The following is a 15,862-nucleotide window of genomic DNA, read 5'->3' as shown; positions in this document are numbered from 1 at the left end:
ATCATCTGGAGGGCTTGCTAAACAGGTTGCTGGGCCCCACTCCCCAGAGTTTCTGATTCAGCAGCTCTGGGGTGAGGCCTCAAAATTCACATTTCTGTAAGTTCTCACGTAATGCTGAGTCTACTGCTCTGCAGGCCACACTGAGAAACAATGACCTAAGGAACTATAAATTCTTCCATCATTCTGACTATAAAGAGCAAAATATAATAGAGTCTATAAAAGTCCACTAGACATCTTACCCTGTGATTTTCTTGACTATGTTACTTGGATGAATGACAAAAGTTCTATATATCATGTTTTCAGTTTAACAAGATAGACAAAAAGCTTTTTTGTTTTTAAAATTTACTTCTTAATTCTTACCTGAGGGATATTAATTCCTTTTCTTATCTGTTCCTGTTCCCATCGGCTGAGCTCTTCATCTTGTTCCCCAGTTACTAAAGCATCATCATCGCTCCCTTCAATACCTGTAAATGTAAGCAGCAAAGACAAGTAAATACTAGGAAAAGGACAGGATGCTATCTTGCTATTATTGTACAATAATTAAACAAAACTATTGATATTAACTCAAGCTTACTAAAAATAAAATGTTTATTATAATTTTTTCTCTGTCATTTCATACTCCTAACTTGCTTGTCTTAGAGTATTCCCTGAAGCTAAAGGCAGCTTAATGCATTGGTTAAAACCTTAGGCAGCTTTCCTCATAACCGTAAGATTTGACTTAAACAAAGGGAAGAATAAAACCTAATGTTTCCCAAGAATGTTGTGAGGATTATATAAATTTATACATGTAAATTGCTTAGCATAGTACTAGGCACCCTTAATATACATTAGCCATCATAATTATAGTTCCTAAAGTCCATTGAGACACTTGTACTCAAGCAAGAACAGTCCTCTAACATAAAACAGTTAAAAAAATAAGTGCAGGTATTTTTTTTTAATACACAAGCAGTCCCCAAGTTACCAACATCCACCTTATGGACAACTCTTACTCGCCCTTTAATGCAGGGCTATGAACTGGTTTGTCATGGCTGACAAAGTGAAACAGGAACAGAATAGAATTCTTACAATTCAGGTGATCCAGAATACTAACCAGAACAGGAAAAATTATGGCAAAAGCCCTGGAATGGGAGACTTGGAAGAGGGGTAGTGAGCTCTTTCAGGAGTCTGATGCATGAGACTGTCCTGGTAGGATGAGGGAGAGCCACACATATTTAAAGTGACATGGCTGGTCATCACCTTTGACCAAAGGAAACAAACTCACCGCCCTCAAGCCAACTGCGACTCACAGCAACCCCTCCTTGGGTTTCCAAGGCAGTATCTCTAGATTGAGCTCCTATCACCTTTGAAGCTCTGTTTTAATGTTATGTAAATTTACTCTCACTTTGAAGAAATTAGGCCCTCTGGTGGTAGTACAGTGCTCCTAATTTCTTCAAAATGAGAGCAAATTTACATAACATTAAAACAGTGGGACCTCTGGTGGCTTAGTGCCTAAAGCATTTGACTACTAACCAGAAGGCTGGCAATTCAAACCCACCAGCCACTCCTGGGAAGGAAGACTGGGCAATCCACTTCCATAGAGATACTGCCTCTGAAACCCAAGGAGGAGGGATTGCTATGAGTCGCAATTGATTGGACAGCAGTGAGTTTAACTCTTTTTTTTTTTTTTTAAAATGATGGTTCAGTGGTTTAAGTATTTGGCTGATAACCAGAAAGTGGACAGTTTGAACTCACCAGCACTCCACAAGAGAAAGATGAGGCAATTTCCTTCCATAAAGATTTACAACCTAGGAACCCTTATGGGACAGCTTTAGTCTGACACACAGGGTCACTATAAAGAGCCTTGGGGGTATAGTGGGTAAGGCACTTGGCTGCTAACCAGAAGGTCAGTGGTTCAAACCCACCAGCTGCTCCATGGGAAGAAGATAAGGCAATCTACTTTAATAAAGATTTATAGCCTTGGAAACCCAACAGGGGTCGCTTTGTGTTGGAATCAACTCGATGGCAGTGGGTTTGGTTTGGTCTGAAGCAAGTGAACCACCCTTACAACAGATTTTTTTGTCACAGTCACCTTCACTTGCTGCATGTGCACCTTTCAGCCTTTTCTTATAAGGCTGAATAGAAGCATAAGCAACTGTTCCGACTGACCTACATATTCTTAATGACACAGTTAGGAACTGATCTCATTGGTAACCTGGGGATCGCAGGTAGTATCAAACCACATTAAAAGCAATGCAGTGAGCTTATTATCATTTAAAATTATGTTACCTATTTCCTCAGCGATTTTTTGTCTTTGAGACTTTTCTTTCACAGAAAAAACTATCCGTCGCTTCTCATCATCATCTTCATCATCACTAGCATCATTCTCATCTTCCCTAACAAGGCGGCCTTTACCAGGCTCATTATCATGAGGAGTGAAATCTCCCAATTCCCGGGCCATCTGACGCTTTTTCCTCGCAGCATGTATAAAAGCTGCATCTGGAATTTCTCCTGGAAATAAACAGTAAGAGAATTATAAAATATGGCAGTACTAAGATATAAATTTTCTGTTTCTTTGAAAACATGAAGGATAAAATAATCTCATCAAGATAACCTTATCATCGCGATGCTCTATGTTTGCTGCTGGTACCCTTTCTCAAACTGTACCTGCAGTCCAGCTGATTTTTTTAAAAAATTTTAAAATTAAATCTGATATGTTTATTATTAGGAGAATAAAAATATCTAACACAGATTTATAGTGATGGTTGTACTGTTGTTGTTGTTGTTATGTGCCATCGAGTCGGCCCCGACTCATAGCGACCCCTCCTTGGGTTTCCGAGGCAGTCTCACTACGGAAGTAGAATTGCCCAACCTTCCTTCCGAGGAGTGGCTGGTGGGTTTGAACCGCCAGCCTTCTGGTTAGCAGTCAAGTGCTTTAGCCACTATGCTACCAGAGCTCCCTCCTGATGATTGTACTACTCAGTGAAATTACTGAAAAGCATCAAATGGTGTACTTAAAATAGGCACATCTCATGATTCAATGAAGTTGTTTTAAAAATGTTTACACTGTCAGCCACTTGGAGGGAGATCTCTGTAGGAGATCCTGGACAGAATGGGAGAACAGTGTGGAACAAAACTCAAAATCGTTGGGGGGTGGGGGTGGGCACTAGGTTTGCTGGTCTGATACAGTCTGATGGAACCACCGAGACTATAGCCCCCTAGTTGCCCTTTAGGTCGGGAATTGAACCCACTCTGGTGGCTTCCAGCCAAACAAAAAACAGGCATATGAGCTGAACATTTACAATAGGTAGATACACTCCTTGGAGAGATCAGTCATGGGAGAATAAAAGAGCTGTGTATGCACAGAGAGACAGCCAGGAGGCAGGTGTATGGAAGGGAAGGACATGGAAGATGTAACTTTAGGGAGTGAAAGGGGAGCTGTTCTATTGCAGGAAATTGTAGTCATGTCATGAGAAAAAGTATATGTGAGCTGATGTATGGAAAGTACATTTAATCTGTAAACTTTGACCCAAATCACAAAATAATTGGGGGGCGGGGAGTTCGGTATGTTTAATGGTCTTTAAATTTAGTAATTACAAACAAGAGAAAAAAATTAGGTATGGAAATAGCTGATTCATTTTTAATTCCATTTAAATGGAAACTAAAAGTCACAGAAATATGTAACAGTAATACGTATGAGAAAGAGTGAAGGGAGGGATAAGGGGAAAGAAAAGCTACCAAATCAGTTGTACTTTAGTGGATTTTTTTTTTCCTTATTAAATAAACAAAAACAATTAAACCATTTTCACTTTTGTTTTATCAGTCTTCCAATAAGCAGATAACAACTGGAAAACAGATAAAAGCAAAAGTCACCCACCATCTCATGACCCTAAAAAAGCATTATTAGACTTATAATATGATAATATGTGAGAGGGTATTTCTCTCACAAATATTGTTTTTGGTTTATCTATAAACATATTGAATTCTGTATCTAATTTTTCTTTATATTAAATCATAGTAAGGTTTTTTCCATGTTGTGGTCCATAGTAACATGAAATGACTGAACAGATAAAGCATAATTTATTCACAATAAACTCTTTTCCCTACAGTAAAAACTACTGTCATCTTGTTGTTGTTATTTGCCGTCGAGTCACCCCCCGACTCATAGCAACCCCTCCTTGGGTTTCTGAGGCAGTATCACTACGGAAGTAGGATTGCCCAACCTTCCTTCCGAGGAGTGGCTGGTGGGTTTGAACTGCCAGCCTTCTGGTTAGCAGTCAAGTGTCTTAGGCACTATGCTACCAGATTACTTGTCTGTTATTTTACAGCTGTGGTGGTTACATTTGTGTCAACTTGGCTAGGCTTGGTTGAGTGGCTGGGCAGCTGGATGTAGTAATCCCTATGAGGAGACTGGTAATCAATTCCATGGTGGAATCTACTGTGAGAAGCTGAGTAGCTGCCTTTGGGATGTGGTTTGCTTCTCATACATAAGTAGCAGCTTTGGGACTGGTCTCTAGTTTATGGCATGCCTGAACCCTCCATGTAGCCGTGTCATTGCTCAGCAGCCTGCCATGCTCTGCTGACCCTGGGACTTGCAATGGACTCGAATTATTGGCCTGTCATGTGGTTTGATAACATCAGGACTGTGCCTCTTTACTTGTCAACCTTTGGCTTGGCAGCCTCAGCAGCCAGCAGCTGTCTGAGTAAAGAAAAGCCTCCAGCTTCAACTGGATGAGCGCAGGGGGCAGAGCTGAAGCCCAAGGTTGACGGGCTTTCACTCAGCCCCTAGAGTCTTGCACTTTGAATTTGGACTTAAAGCCTCCAAACTGTAAGAGAATAAACTCCTGTTTGTTAAGGCCATCCCATCTGTGGTATATTCTTGTCAGAGCAGCACTAGGTAACCAGAACAGCAGCTATGCAATATCCCATCAAGCAAACAGACCTTAATTTACTAAACCATTCCCCTCCTGCTAGACACCTTTTCTAAATTTTGCCCATTACAAGAAATGTTATAAAAGCACCGTATCCTCAGAATTAATTTCTAGAAATGAAATTAGAGTCAACAGGTAAGAATATTTTGAAATCCATTAATTCATATTAGCAAACAGCTTTACATGAAGACTGTGCCAACTGTTACTAGTGACATACCAAAGCAGTGTTTGTTTTTTTTTAAATTTTATAAATGTAACAAATTAAATGGTACTTCCTCATAATTACATTTGGCTATTCAAGAGCTGATTAGCCAATGTACAGATTTACAAACTATTTCCTCTAGTGAAGGAAGAAAGTGTGCACATAAAACAGCAGTTAGTTTTGCTTCTCAGTAGCGGTTCTGAAAAAAAATTTATGGAAAAGAGTACCAGTCTTATTTGGAAAAAAAAAACCTTTAGTTTATTTTGCACATTTACTTGAAAGTCTATTTGCATTGAAAACAAAATTGCCTATCTGTGAATAAATCTGAGAAAGCTGGAAAGCTTCTAGTTATCCCATTTTCTGTACATGCAAATGTAAACACCTGAGTTCAACACAGGGCTAGCATAATGAAAAATACCACTTAGCTCTCTCCCTTAACAATGAAATCTAAAGACAGCCCTTCCTGAGGGCTTATTTCAGTTGTGAGAAATGTTTTGAGTTCCAAGTACCTACCTGGACGGAGAACATTCAAAGAAGATAAAGCATTTGAAAAGGCTCCACCAGCCTTTGGCTTTTCTTCCTCCTTCTCACTTTCCATATCCATTTCATCTTCACCATGTTCACTAATAATCACTCCATCTTCCTGATTTGGATCCTTAAGATGCCCTGTTTTGTCCAAAGGTTCTTCATCTAAATATTTGAAAAAAGTAATTAATTAAGATAGATTGGACTCACTTCACTAAAGCTTGATTTACTTTGTTCATAAAAAACTCAAATGTTGATGCATGAAAATAAACTATTGCAACAATAAACATAACCAGAAGGGGGGGAAAAGGGGACAGAGGAATACATTTGGGGCCCTACTCAATCCCTTGTATCTCTTTCATGCATTATTTCATTTTATGTCAGTATTTTATTATGTTCTAAACCCACTTAAGGCAGATCTCTGACAAAAACAAAGTTATGTTTATAAACCAGATAAATCTCTCTGTAATGGGATACCTTATGGTGTATGATTTCAGCTCACAACCACTTCTCACCCATCATCCAAAGGGGTGAGTCCTAGACAGTCACATTTACACTGTAAAGCCATGACTGAATGTATACAGTAGATTTCTGACCCAAGTAGAGACAATCTGAGTCTCTTTCTGCAAATCTGGACTTGGGGCAGAGAGACAAGTTAGAGACCAGGTGGCATAAGAACCACATGTAAAAAAAGGGAGGAGATGTGGAGTGGCCACATTCTGTTATGTACACAAAAAAGAGATCTTGCTCATCCTCAGTCCAGTCTGTTCCTGAGGCCTGTTTCAAGGCTGTTTTCCTGCCACAGGGTTCCAGCAGGTACCACTGTGTCTTTTGATAAAAGCTCCTGTTTTACACTATTTCTAACTAAATAATAGGAGCACTGGTGGCACAGTGGTAAAGCTCTCAGCTGCTAAGCAAAAGGACAGTGGTTTGAGCCTATCAACTGCTCCGTGGAAGAAAGATGTAGCTGTCTGCTTCCAGCCTAAGAAACCCTATGGTATAGTTCTACTCTGTCCTATAGAATTACTATCACTTGGAACAGACTCAGTGGGAATGAGTTATAACTAAATAGTGCCTCTCTCCCAGGTATTGTTTCCAGAAAATCAAAGTGTTCTGAACATTAAAGTACCCTGATGCACATAACAGGAATGACAAAAGAGTAAAGCAAATGTTTATTCTAAATATAAAAGATATTCTTCTACTGTTTCCTAGTATGTTCCCATCCCAAAAAGTGCTTCTAATGCTCTCCACTCTTCACAAAACATCATTTATCTCCTCCCCCAAATAAAATTTCCAGACATAATACCATCATGTCTCACTTTTTAAACATGACTGAGAAGTGAGAGCCTAAGTCCAACCCTAAGTATATTCCACCTGAATTTAGAGACCATCTCAAGAACAGATTTGACTCACTGAACACTAATGACAGAAGATGAGATGAGTTGTGGGATGACATTAAAGACATCATATATAAAATACGCAAAAGGTTATTAAAAAGACAAGAAAGAAAAAAAAGACCAAATGGATGTCAGAACAGACTCTGATACTTTCCTCTTGAATATAGCATAGCTAAAGCAAATAGAAATGATGAAGAACTTAAAAGATTTCAAAGGGTGGTTCTTGAAGATAATGTAAACTATTACAACGAAATGTGCAAAGACTTGGAGTTACAAAACCAAAAGGAAAGAACACACTTGGAATTTCCCAGGCTGAAAGAACTGAAGAAAAAATTCAAGTCTTGAGTTGCAAAACTGAAGGACTATATAGGCAAGATATTGAAAAACAAAGGAAGCATCAAGAGAAGATGGAAGAGATAGACTCACTGAACTAAAAAGAATTGGTCAATGTTCAACATTTCAGGAGACATCATATGATCAAGAACCAATGTACTGAAGGAAGAAGTCCAACTACACTGAAGGCATTGGGCAAAAACAAAATTCCAGGAACTGACTGAATACTAATTGAGATATTTCAACAAAGAGATGCAGAGTGCTGAAAGCACTCACTTGTCTATGCCTAGAAATTTGGAAGACAGCTATATGGCCAACTGACTGAAGAGATCCATATTCATGCCCATTCCAAAGAAAGGTGACCCAGCAGAACGTAGATATTATCAAACAATATCATTAATATCACATGCAAGTAAAATTATGCTAAAGATAATTCAAAAATAGTAGATCAACAGGGAACTGCCCGAAAGTCAAGCCGGATTCAGAAGAGGATGTGGAAGGAGGAATATCATCGCTGATGTCAAATGGATCTTGGCTGAAAGCAGAGACTATCAGAAAGATGTTTACCTGTGTTTTATTGACTATACAAAGGCATTCTACTGTGTAGATCATAACAAATAATGGGTAACATTGTGAAGAATGGGAATTCCAGAACACTTAATGGTGCTCATGTGGAAGCTGTACATAGACCAAGAGGTCTATGTTCGAAAAGAACAAGGGGATACTGAATGGCTTAAAATCAGGAAGTGTCAGGGCTGTATCCTTCACCATATCTATTCAATCTGTATACTGAGCAGATGGAGAAGCTGGACTATATGACAGAACTCTGCTTGCTGGAAACAAAGAGGACTTAAAACACTTACTGATGAAGATCAAAGACTACAGCTTTCAATATGGACTACACTTCAACGTAAAGAAAATCCTCCCAACTGGACCAATAAGCATCATGGTAAACAGAGAAAATAATGAAGTTGTCTAGGATTTCATTTTACTTGGCTCTACAACCAACGCCCATGGAAACAAGAGTTAAGAAATCAAATGACATATTGCATTGGGCAAATGTGAGGTAAAAGACTTCTTTAAAGTATTAAAAAGCAAAGATGTCACCTTGATGTCTAAGGTGCACTAATCCAAGCCATGGTATTTTCAATTGCCTCCTATGCATGTGAAAGCTAGACAATGAATAAGGATTCCGGCTGAAGAAGTGATGTATTTCAATTATAGGGCTGGCAAACAATATTGAATATATATGATGGACTGCCATAAAAATGAACAATCTGTCTTGGAAGAAATACAGCCAAGATGCTCCTTAGATGTGAAGATGGTGAGACATTGTCTCACATACATGGGACATGTTATAAAGAAGGACCAGTCCCTGGACAAAGACATTATGCTCAGTAAAGCAGAGGGTCGGTGAAAAAGAGGAAGACTCTTAGCTAGTTGGACTGACACTGGCTGCAACAATGGGATCAAACAGCAACGACTACAATAACAGCACAAGACCACAAGTATTTTGTTCTGTTGCACACAGGGTCACTGTGAGTTGGAACTGAGTCATAACACCTAACAACAGCAATGATGGCCATTCTATATACGTACTTTTGTATCTCAAATTTTTCACTTACCATTACTGTAAAGTGTTTAGTACTGAGTCGACAGCACCTAACAACTGAGAAGCTTTAGGTCAAGGCTTTTCAATTTTTTTTTCATTTGCCATCCTATGTCTTTAGCCATAGACTTCCTTCTCAAGTGCTGGGGCTATGAAATTTTAAAACCTGCTTTATCAGATGTCTAGTTAGACATTCTACTTCTGTAGTAATACTGCCTCAGAAACCCAAGGAGGAGTCGCTATGAGTCGAGGCCAACTTGATGGCACATAACAACAACAACAGTTAGACAGTAAAAAGCTTCCTATTTCCTTCTACTCTAAACACACATGGAAGCAATGGCTTTTAATAGACTGAAAACAGAACTGCAAAAGGTATACTAGATCAGATATGTTGAGATGATTTCTGCAGTTTAAAAGATTCAATGTTTCATTAAGTTCACAAGTACTTGCTTGTGACTGAGTGAATTGACAGGTGAATTTTGCTTTAGCAGTCACATCTCAACAGAGAAAGTCTTTTGTAAGGCTCCACTGATGCCCTAAATTTCATTTACTTTTACATCAGGAATCTTGCTCTCACAATTAACGCTTTGCCTTAAGATCTGTCTTAAGTTCTCTCCACTGGTTTCTCCCCTCTGTCAACACAGAGATACAGGCTTCCTTTTTATCAAAAGAACTTCGTTTTGGTCCCTCTGGCTATTGTCCTGTTTCTCTTTTCTTAGCCAAACTTCCCAAAGAAGCAATGTGGTCCTGTGGCCTTCTATTTCCTTACCAACTTGTGTGCCTTAATCCTGGCAAACGACTTTTGATCTCTCCCAGTCTAAGCTCACCAATTTAACGTGTTGGATGCTGCCACAGCTATTTTACACAGTATCGCTAAGCAATTTAGCAAAAGGCATTTCTTTCTCTGAGTAGCTGAAACCCTGTGGGCACAGAACTTAGCCAGCAAACTACTACTCCCTTCTTCCAGATGCCTCCTCCAGAGAAAATTCAAGCAGCTCTGCCAAGAGCCCCTCCTGATCCTCACTTTTCCTGACCTTTCCTGTTTTAACTGACCATCATCTTCTTGAAACTTCCCTCCTTTGAACTTTCTGATTCTTTTCTCTCTTTTGGTGAAGCCTCTTCTCTATGTGGCTTGATTAGAGTGTAAGTCTCAGCCCTCTGTAATTTTTCCTTTATGCTGCTTCCTCATCAATTCCATTCACTTTTGGTTTTAATTGTTACCTCTGTAAGCACCACACTTAATCTACATCTCCAACTATTTATTGACTACTTCCACTTATATTTGTTTAAGAGTGAACTCATTTTAGGAATGTTATAAAAATAGGCTTTCTCATTCAATACTACCCTTGTTTTAAAGTTAATACATCCCTCTGCCTATCTAAGGAGTATTGGAGGTAGAAAGAGTTCTTCTGGATTCTGAGTGAGATTAATGAAAGAGCTACAAAGCACCATAATTCCAGGAATAATGACTACATACCTATAATACCTACCTACCAAAGGAGCTCTGGTAGCATAGTGCCTAAGGCACTTGACTGCTCACCAGAAGGCTGGAGGTTCAAACCCACCAGCCACTCCTCGGAAGGAAGGTTGGGCAATCCTACTTCCGTAGTGATACTGCCTCGGAAACCCAAGGAGGGGTCGCTATGAGTCGGGGCCGACTCGACGGCAAACAACAACACCTATAATACAAGTGATTCACCTGTGGGGAGGACATGAATTGAGTTCTCTGGTAAGCGGAATATTAGAATTCTGTGGGGGTGAAAGGCAGAAGCAAGTCACGAAGATAGTCTCACAAATAAAAACTTTTCCATTTCTAAATCCACAACAGCAAATGACAATAATGCCAACAGCCCTTTCTCAGTCCTCACTTTCCTAGTACATAGAGCTCTTAAGAGATCTAGGAAAACTGAGGCAGTTACCCCAAAAAATACTCCTCCTCCAATCTACCTTCCCTATTTTTGTAATAGTACTCAATTCTTCTCAGTCATCTGGCATAAAAGCTCAAATCTGACTATTTCTTTTAAATATAATAGCTTGCATCAGATATACCAATTCTTCCCCTGAATGTTGCCCAAATAATCCTTTCTTTCTTCTCCCACAACCCCAGCACTAAAATAACTTTCCAACCAAATCAGGAAAAACTTGAATATTGATCAACTGAGACCTTTTAAAAACCACTATTAATGGATCAAAACTGGCCCTTGGGCTTAAACTGCTTTAGGCCTTTAATCTCTCCTCATACCAATCCATACTCTATGTTAATGCCAGGTTAAAGTTTCAAAAAGCCATTCATCATGTCACCATCTTGGCAAGCCATGGTACACAGCACCTCTAAACCCCTTACTAGATAGATACTAATTAGCCTTCACAATCTGTCAAAAATGTACCTTGCACACTAAACCTTTCTTTTACATAAATCATCTACTTTGGCCTTTCAAGTGTACTTGCTGTTTTCCAAAAAGGCCTCAATTGTTTCCATCTTTGGTAACAGCCCTATTTCTTCCCTCTCCTATCTTGTAATTTTAATTATCAAAGATCTAGACTCAAATTCCACTTTTTCTGTGAAGCATTCTCTCCCTTTTCCTTTAAAAAACAAAAACAAAAGAAACATATGCCTATCCCTTGAATCACTCATTAGACATTTTGCAATGTACTGGAACCTACTGTAACCAGAAACCAACCCAAACTCACTGCCAATGAGTCGGATTCGACTCATAGAGACGCCCCCTCAGGTTTCCGAGGCAGTATCACTATGGAAGTAGATTGCCCAACCTTCCTTCCGAGGATTGGCTGGTGAGTTTGACCCACCAGCCTTCTTGTTAGCTGTCAAATGCCTTAGGCACTATGCCACCAGAGCTCTTGGAACCTACTGTAAACTAGACTGTAAATTAGAGATAAAAATGCCATACTTTTTCACATTAAGACTGTAGGTGAGAACCTGGAACATAATACATTCTATCTTTAATTCCATAAAATGAAAAAAACAAAACAAAAAAAACCAAAATTCACTTCCGTCAAGTCAGATCCGACTCACAGCCATCCCTCCTTGGGTTCCTGAGGGATTATTACTACGGAAGTAGATTGCCCAACCTTCCTTCTGAGGAGCGGCTGGTGGGTTTGAACCACCAGCTTTCTGGTTAGCAGTCAAATGCCTTAGGCACTAAGCCACCAGAACTCCCATAAAATGAAAAGGTTTCTTTTAATCTTTACATGAAAATAACTAATGCTATAATGGATCCAAGGAGCCCTGGTGGCACAGTAGTTAAGTGCATGGATGATAACCGAAAGGTGGTTTGAACCCATCAGCTGCTGTGCAGAAGAAAGATGTGACAGTCTGCTTCTGTAAAGATTACAGACTTGGAAATCCTATTGGGCAGTTCTACGCCGTTCTATAGGGTCATTATGAGTCAAATTCAACTGGATAGCAATGTGTTTTCTCTTTAAATAATGGATCCACTGCCCTAAAGACATACTGCTTAAAATTTTTAAACTTAAGTTTAAAGAGGATATGAGAGAAGTCTGTACTACCTACATGCCTCATACTGCGGCATCTTCATCAATATATCAGAGAAGATTGCTGAGTGGGGGTATTACCAAAATTAAACTTAGGGCATTCCTAAAAGTTCTCTAAGAATTAAACTGAGGAAATAACACCAAAAATATCTAAAAACTCTTAGGTTGAAGTGGGAAACTCTCTCTGTTCAATAACAGTCTGTAGAGTACCAGGAAAAACAGGGATAGGTTTTAGCCATTCCAACAGAAACATTCCAATGGTAATGATTTTATCTTTTTAAAAGTGCACTTACTATGCATTTGTGTTAGAATTAAATGACAGAACTGTATTATCATTCCATAGACATAACTCAATCAGTTCAATAAACAGAGATCCATTCAATTCCTATAAAGAACAAACTGTTTCATTTCATCATTTCAAAAGAATCTTACTAGTTTAGTACTTACTGTCGGCTGATGAGTTGAGTTCTGTCTTAATCTTCGATTTCTCAAGGTCTTCTTTGTATTCCTTTTTAAGTAATTTTACTATCTTTTTGCTATAACTTGATTTCTTCACTTTGAAAACTTCTTCATTTTCTTAAAAAAGAAATTAAACAAAGACTGTAGGCACCATTTTTCAGAAAACATTTTACCTTCTAATTTCCTCATGACTAATGCGCTGTTCAAATAGTCAATTTCCATCATCACATAATTTGAACTTATTTCAAATATGTCATAGGTGCTCAAAAATTGAGGTCCACTTCATAAACCAATCTAGAGTAATGAGGACTTGACAATTTTTAACAAGGAATAAAACAAGTAACCTCACAAGAATTTCTTCAATCATCTCTTTCAGGGGGAAAAAAACCATGCTTCTGAAAAAGCATTCACTCACCAAATTAAGGAATCTGAAACAAAATATCCAAAATCAAAACTTGTCAAGTTTGAAGAACTCTACATTCATCACAAACCCATATTCATTTTTTTCAAGTCTGAGCTGAGGGCAAATCACTTTTTAAAACTTAAGTTTCGATGATGTATCCGTTGTTACCTATTTAATTTGAAAATTTGAAAGTCAAATGCAAACCACTTTATCAAACAGTTCCAGAATCATTAAAAACAAAAATATGGCTGCATACTTATCAAACAAAATGAAACAAAAAACAGAATGGCCAAGGGTAAACTGTCTACCTTACTGAAAACAAGAAAATACCTCGCATCAACCGCAAGTGAGATTTCTAAGTCGTAATTTGTTTTTTCATAACGTGGAATTGAGTTACAAATAGATACACACACACCCTACACCTGGTGGGGAAGTAAAAAAGATTTAAGTTCGTTTAAGACCAGAAATCTAATTGCACTGCAGGCAGACTTCCCTGGTTCCAGAAAAACTGCATCGTTATTACTGTAACACGGTCTGTCTTCATTGTTGCAAAAATTAAGGCAAGAAAAAACACTGTCTCTTTTCATCTTGCAAAAATTAAGGCGAGAAAAGTTAGATATCTGTTACCTCTATTTACTTTTATGGGGAAACTGAGGTTCTGCGAGCGATTCCAAGGAAATGCCCCAAGGTCACTCACAACCACGGCTGCAACTGCAAGATTCAAATCTTAGACCTACTACTCCTCTTTGCAAACATCCGGCCTTCCTGGCCAAAGAATCCCGGATAGAGCACCCATCAGGCGTCGGCACGGTAATCCGCAGTTCAGACAGGTAACAAGAACAATCAGGGAGGGCATCCCAGCAGAAAAGAGGCAGGACAGGGAAGACTGACTTAAAAACTAAAAAATGAACTGAGCTCTGGCCCATAGGAGTGAAAAATGTACAGGAGAATGATGAAAAAGAGTGGGTGGTTGTTAAGAAAAGGCTGGTGGCAGCGCGGGAACAAGTCCCCTATCAGAGCAGAAGGCCGGAGGCGGGGAGACAGCGCAGCCAGCCAGGCGGGAAGAAGCTCCGTTCGGGGTACAGGGGCTGGGGGCGTGAGTGAGGGGGCAGGGGTAGCAACGAAGTGGTCCGGGGACACGAAACGCTACACAGAGGCAGTGCTGGCGGTTACCTTCCTCCTCGTCCTGGAAGCTGAGAAGGCTGGCCCTGGGCACCTCTTTGTTCTCGCGCGGCCTCTTTCGCGGCTTCAGCCCGTTGCCGAGCTCTGAGCTGCCCGGAAAGCCGCTCCCAACCTCGGCCCCGAGACCCGGGATCTGCGCGGAAGACGGCGGCAGACCCGGGGCTAGCACTGACTCCCCGCCGGGGCCCCTGTCGCCAGCGCCGGGGCCCGACTCTTCGCCAGTGCCCAGCGGCAGCAGAGGTGGCGGCTCCTGCTCCTCATCGCGCTCCCGCTCCTCCTCCTCCGAGTCGTTCCGCTTGCGCACGTTCACCCGCCGGGCCTTTCGGAACATCACCGCTGCCCACACAGTGGTCTCACACCAGCTCCCACACCGCAGCCCCGGCAGCGCCGAGCTTCCGACGGCGCACGCGCACTGCCCTGAGGTCCGGTGGGGTTCTGTCTTCCCTCCTGCTACCGCGCGCCGCCCAGCGCGCATGCGCTCGCGCTCACACGCGATCTCAGGTACTTGGGGAAGGACGCGCACCTCTCGCGGGAACGTCAGCTCGGCGTGCTGACTACTAGCGGCCTGGAGGACTAGTCGCAGGGAATTCTGGGACTCTGGGTGGTGTCCCCGTGAAGACTGTCCAGCGGGTCACAGAGAGGATCATAGAGACGAGAAGAAAGAGTAAGCTCGACGGTCCCTGGACTGGTATGCCTGCAGTTCGCCTTCCGCACTTACGCGAAGCAGTCACGTGAGGAAACCTCCCGCCAAGCGCTGGGGAAATGCGGGGGGAGGGGGAAAGGAGGAGGAGCCGGAGGAGAAGCCCAATTTGGTGAGGGAAAGTGTAGTTTTAGGAGTTGAAAATTCTTGAAATTGTGACTTGACATATTGCTATTGTTGGCAATTAATAATTCTATTGAGTTGTTGTTGTTGTTGTGTTGTTAAGTGCCGTCCAGTCGTTTCCGACTCATAGCGAGCGACCCCATGCACAGCAGAACGAAACACCGCCAATCCCGCGCCAGCCCCACACTCCCTGCTATACTTGAGTCCATCATCGCAGCCACGTGTTAATTAATCTATCTCTTTGAAGGCCTCCCCTTCTTTCGTGGACCCTCCATCCTACCAAGCATGACATCCCTCTCCAGGGAATGGTCCCTTCTTACAACATGACCAAAATAAGTGAGACAAGTCTGGCCATTCTTGTTTCCAAAGAGCATTCTGGCTGCACTTCCTCCAGGACAGATGTTAGTTCTTCTAGCAGTCCATGGTACTTTCAGCATTCTTTGCCAGCACCACAACTCAAAAGCATCAACTCTTCTTCGGTCTTCCTTATTCATTGTCCAGCTCTCACA

At 40.9% G+C, this 15,862-nt stretch overlaps 1 protein-coding gene across 1 annotated transcript in view; it reads right to left on the bottom strand.

Moving 5' to 3' along the window:
• PAXBP1 (PAX3 and PAX7 binding protein 1) overlaps positions 1 to 14,861 on the bottom strand; it is a 38,219-nt gene extending 23,358 nt beyond the window's left edge. Inside the window, exons 1-5 of the mRNA XM_007941281.2 lie at positions 14,522 to 14,861; positions 12,934 to 13,062; positions 5,623 to 5,799; positions 2,266 to 2,487; positions 361 to 464 (exon numbers count right to left, since the gene is read on the bottom strand). Coding sequence (XP_007939472.2) covers positions 361 to 464; positions 2,266 to 2,487; positions 5,623 to 5,799; positions 12,934 to 13,062; positions 14,522 to 14,861 — 972 coding nt within the window. The remainder of the gene's footprint in view (positions 1 to 360; positions 465 to 2,265; positions 2,488 to 5,622; positions 5,800 to 12,933; positions 13,063 to 14,521) is intronic.
• Positions 14,862 to 15,862: the final 1,001 nt, after the last annotated feature.

Source organism: Orycteropus afer, unplaced genomic scaffold (genome assembly GCF_000298275.1).
Source record: "Orycteropus afer afer isolate SDZICR_OR568_19922 unplaced genomic scaffold, OryAfe1.0 scaffold00078, whole genome shotgun sequence".
Taxonomy (NCBI): domain Eukaryota; kingdom Metazoa; phylum Chordata; class Mammalia; order Tubulidentata; family Orycteropodidae; genus Orycteropus; species Orycteropus afer.
Note: the sequence above shows the minus strand (reverse complement) of the source record. Positions and strands in the feature narration are given on the sequence as shown.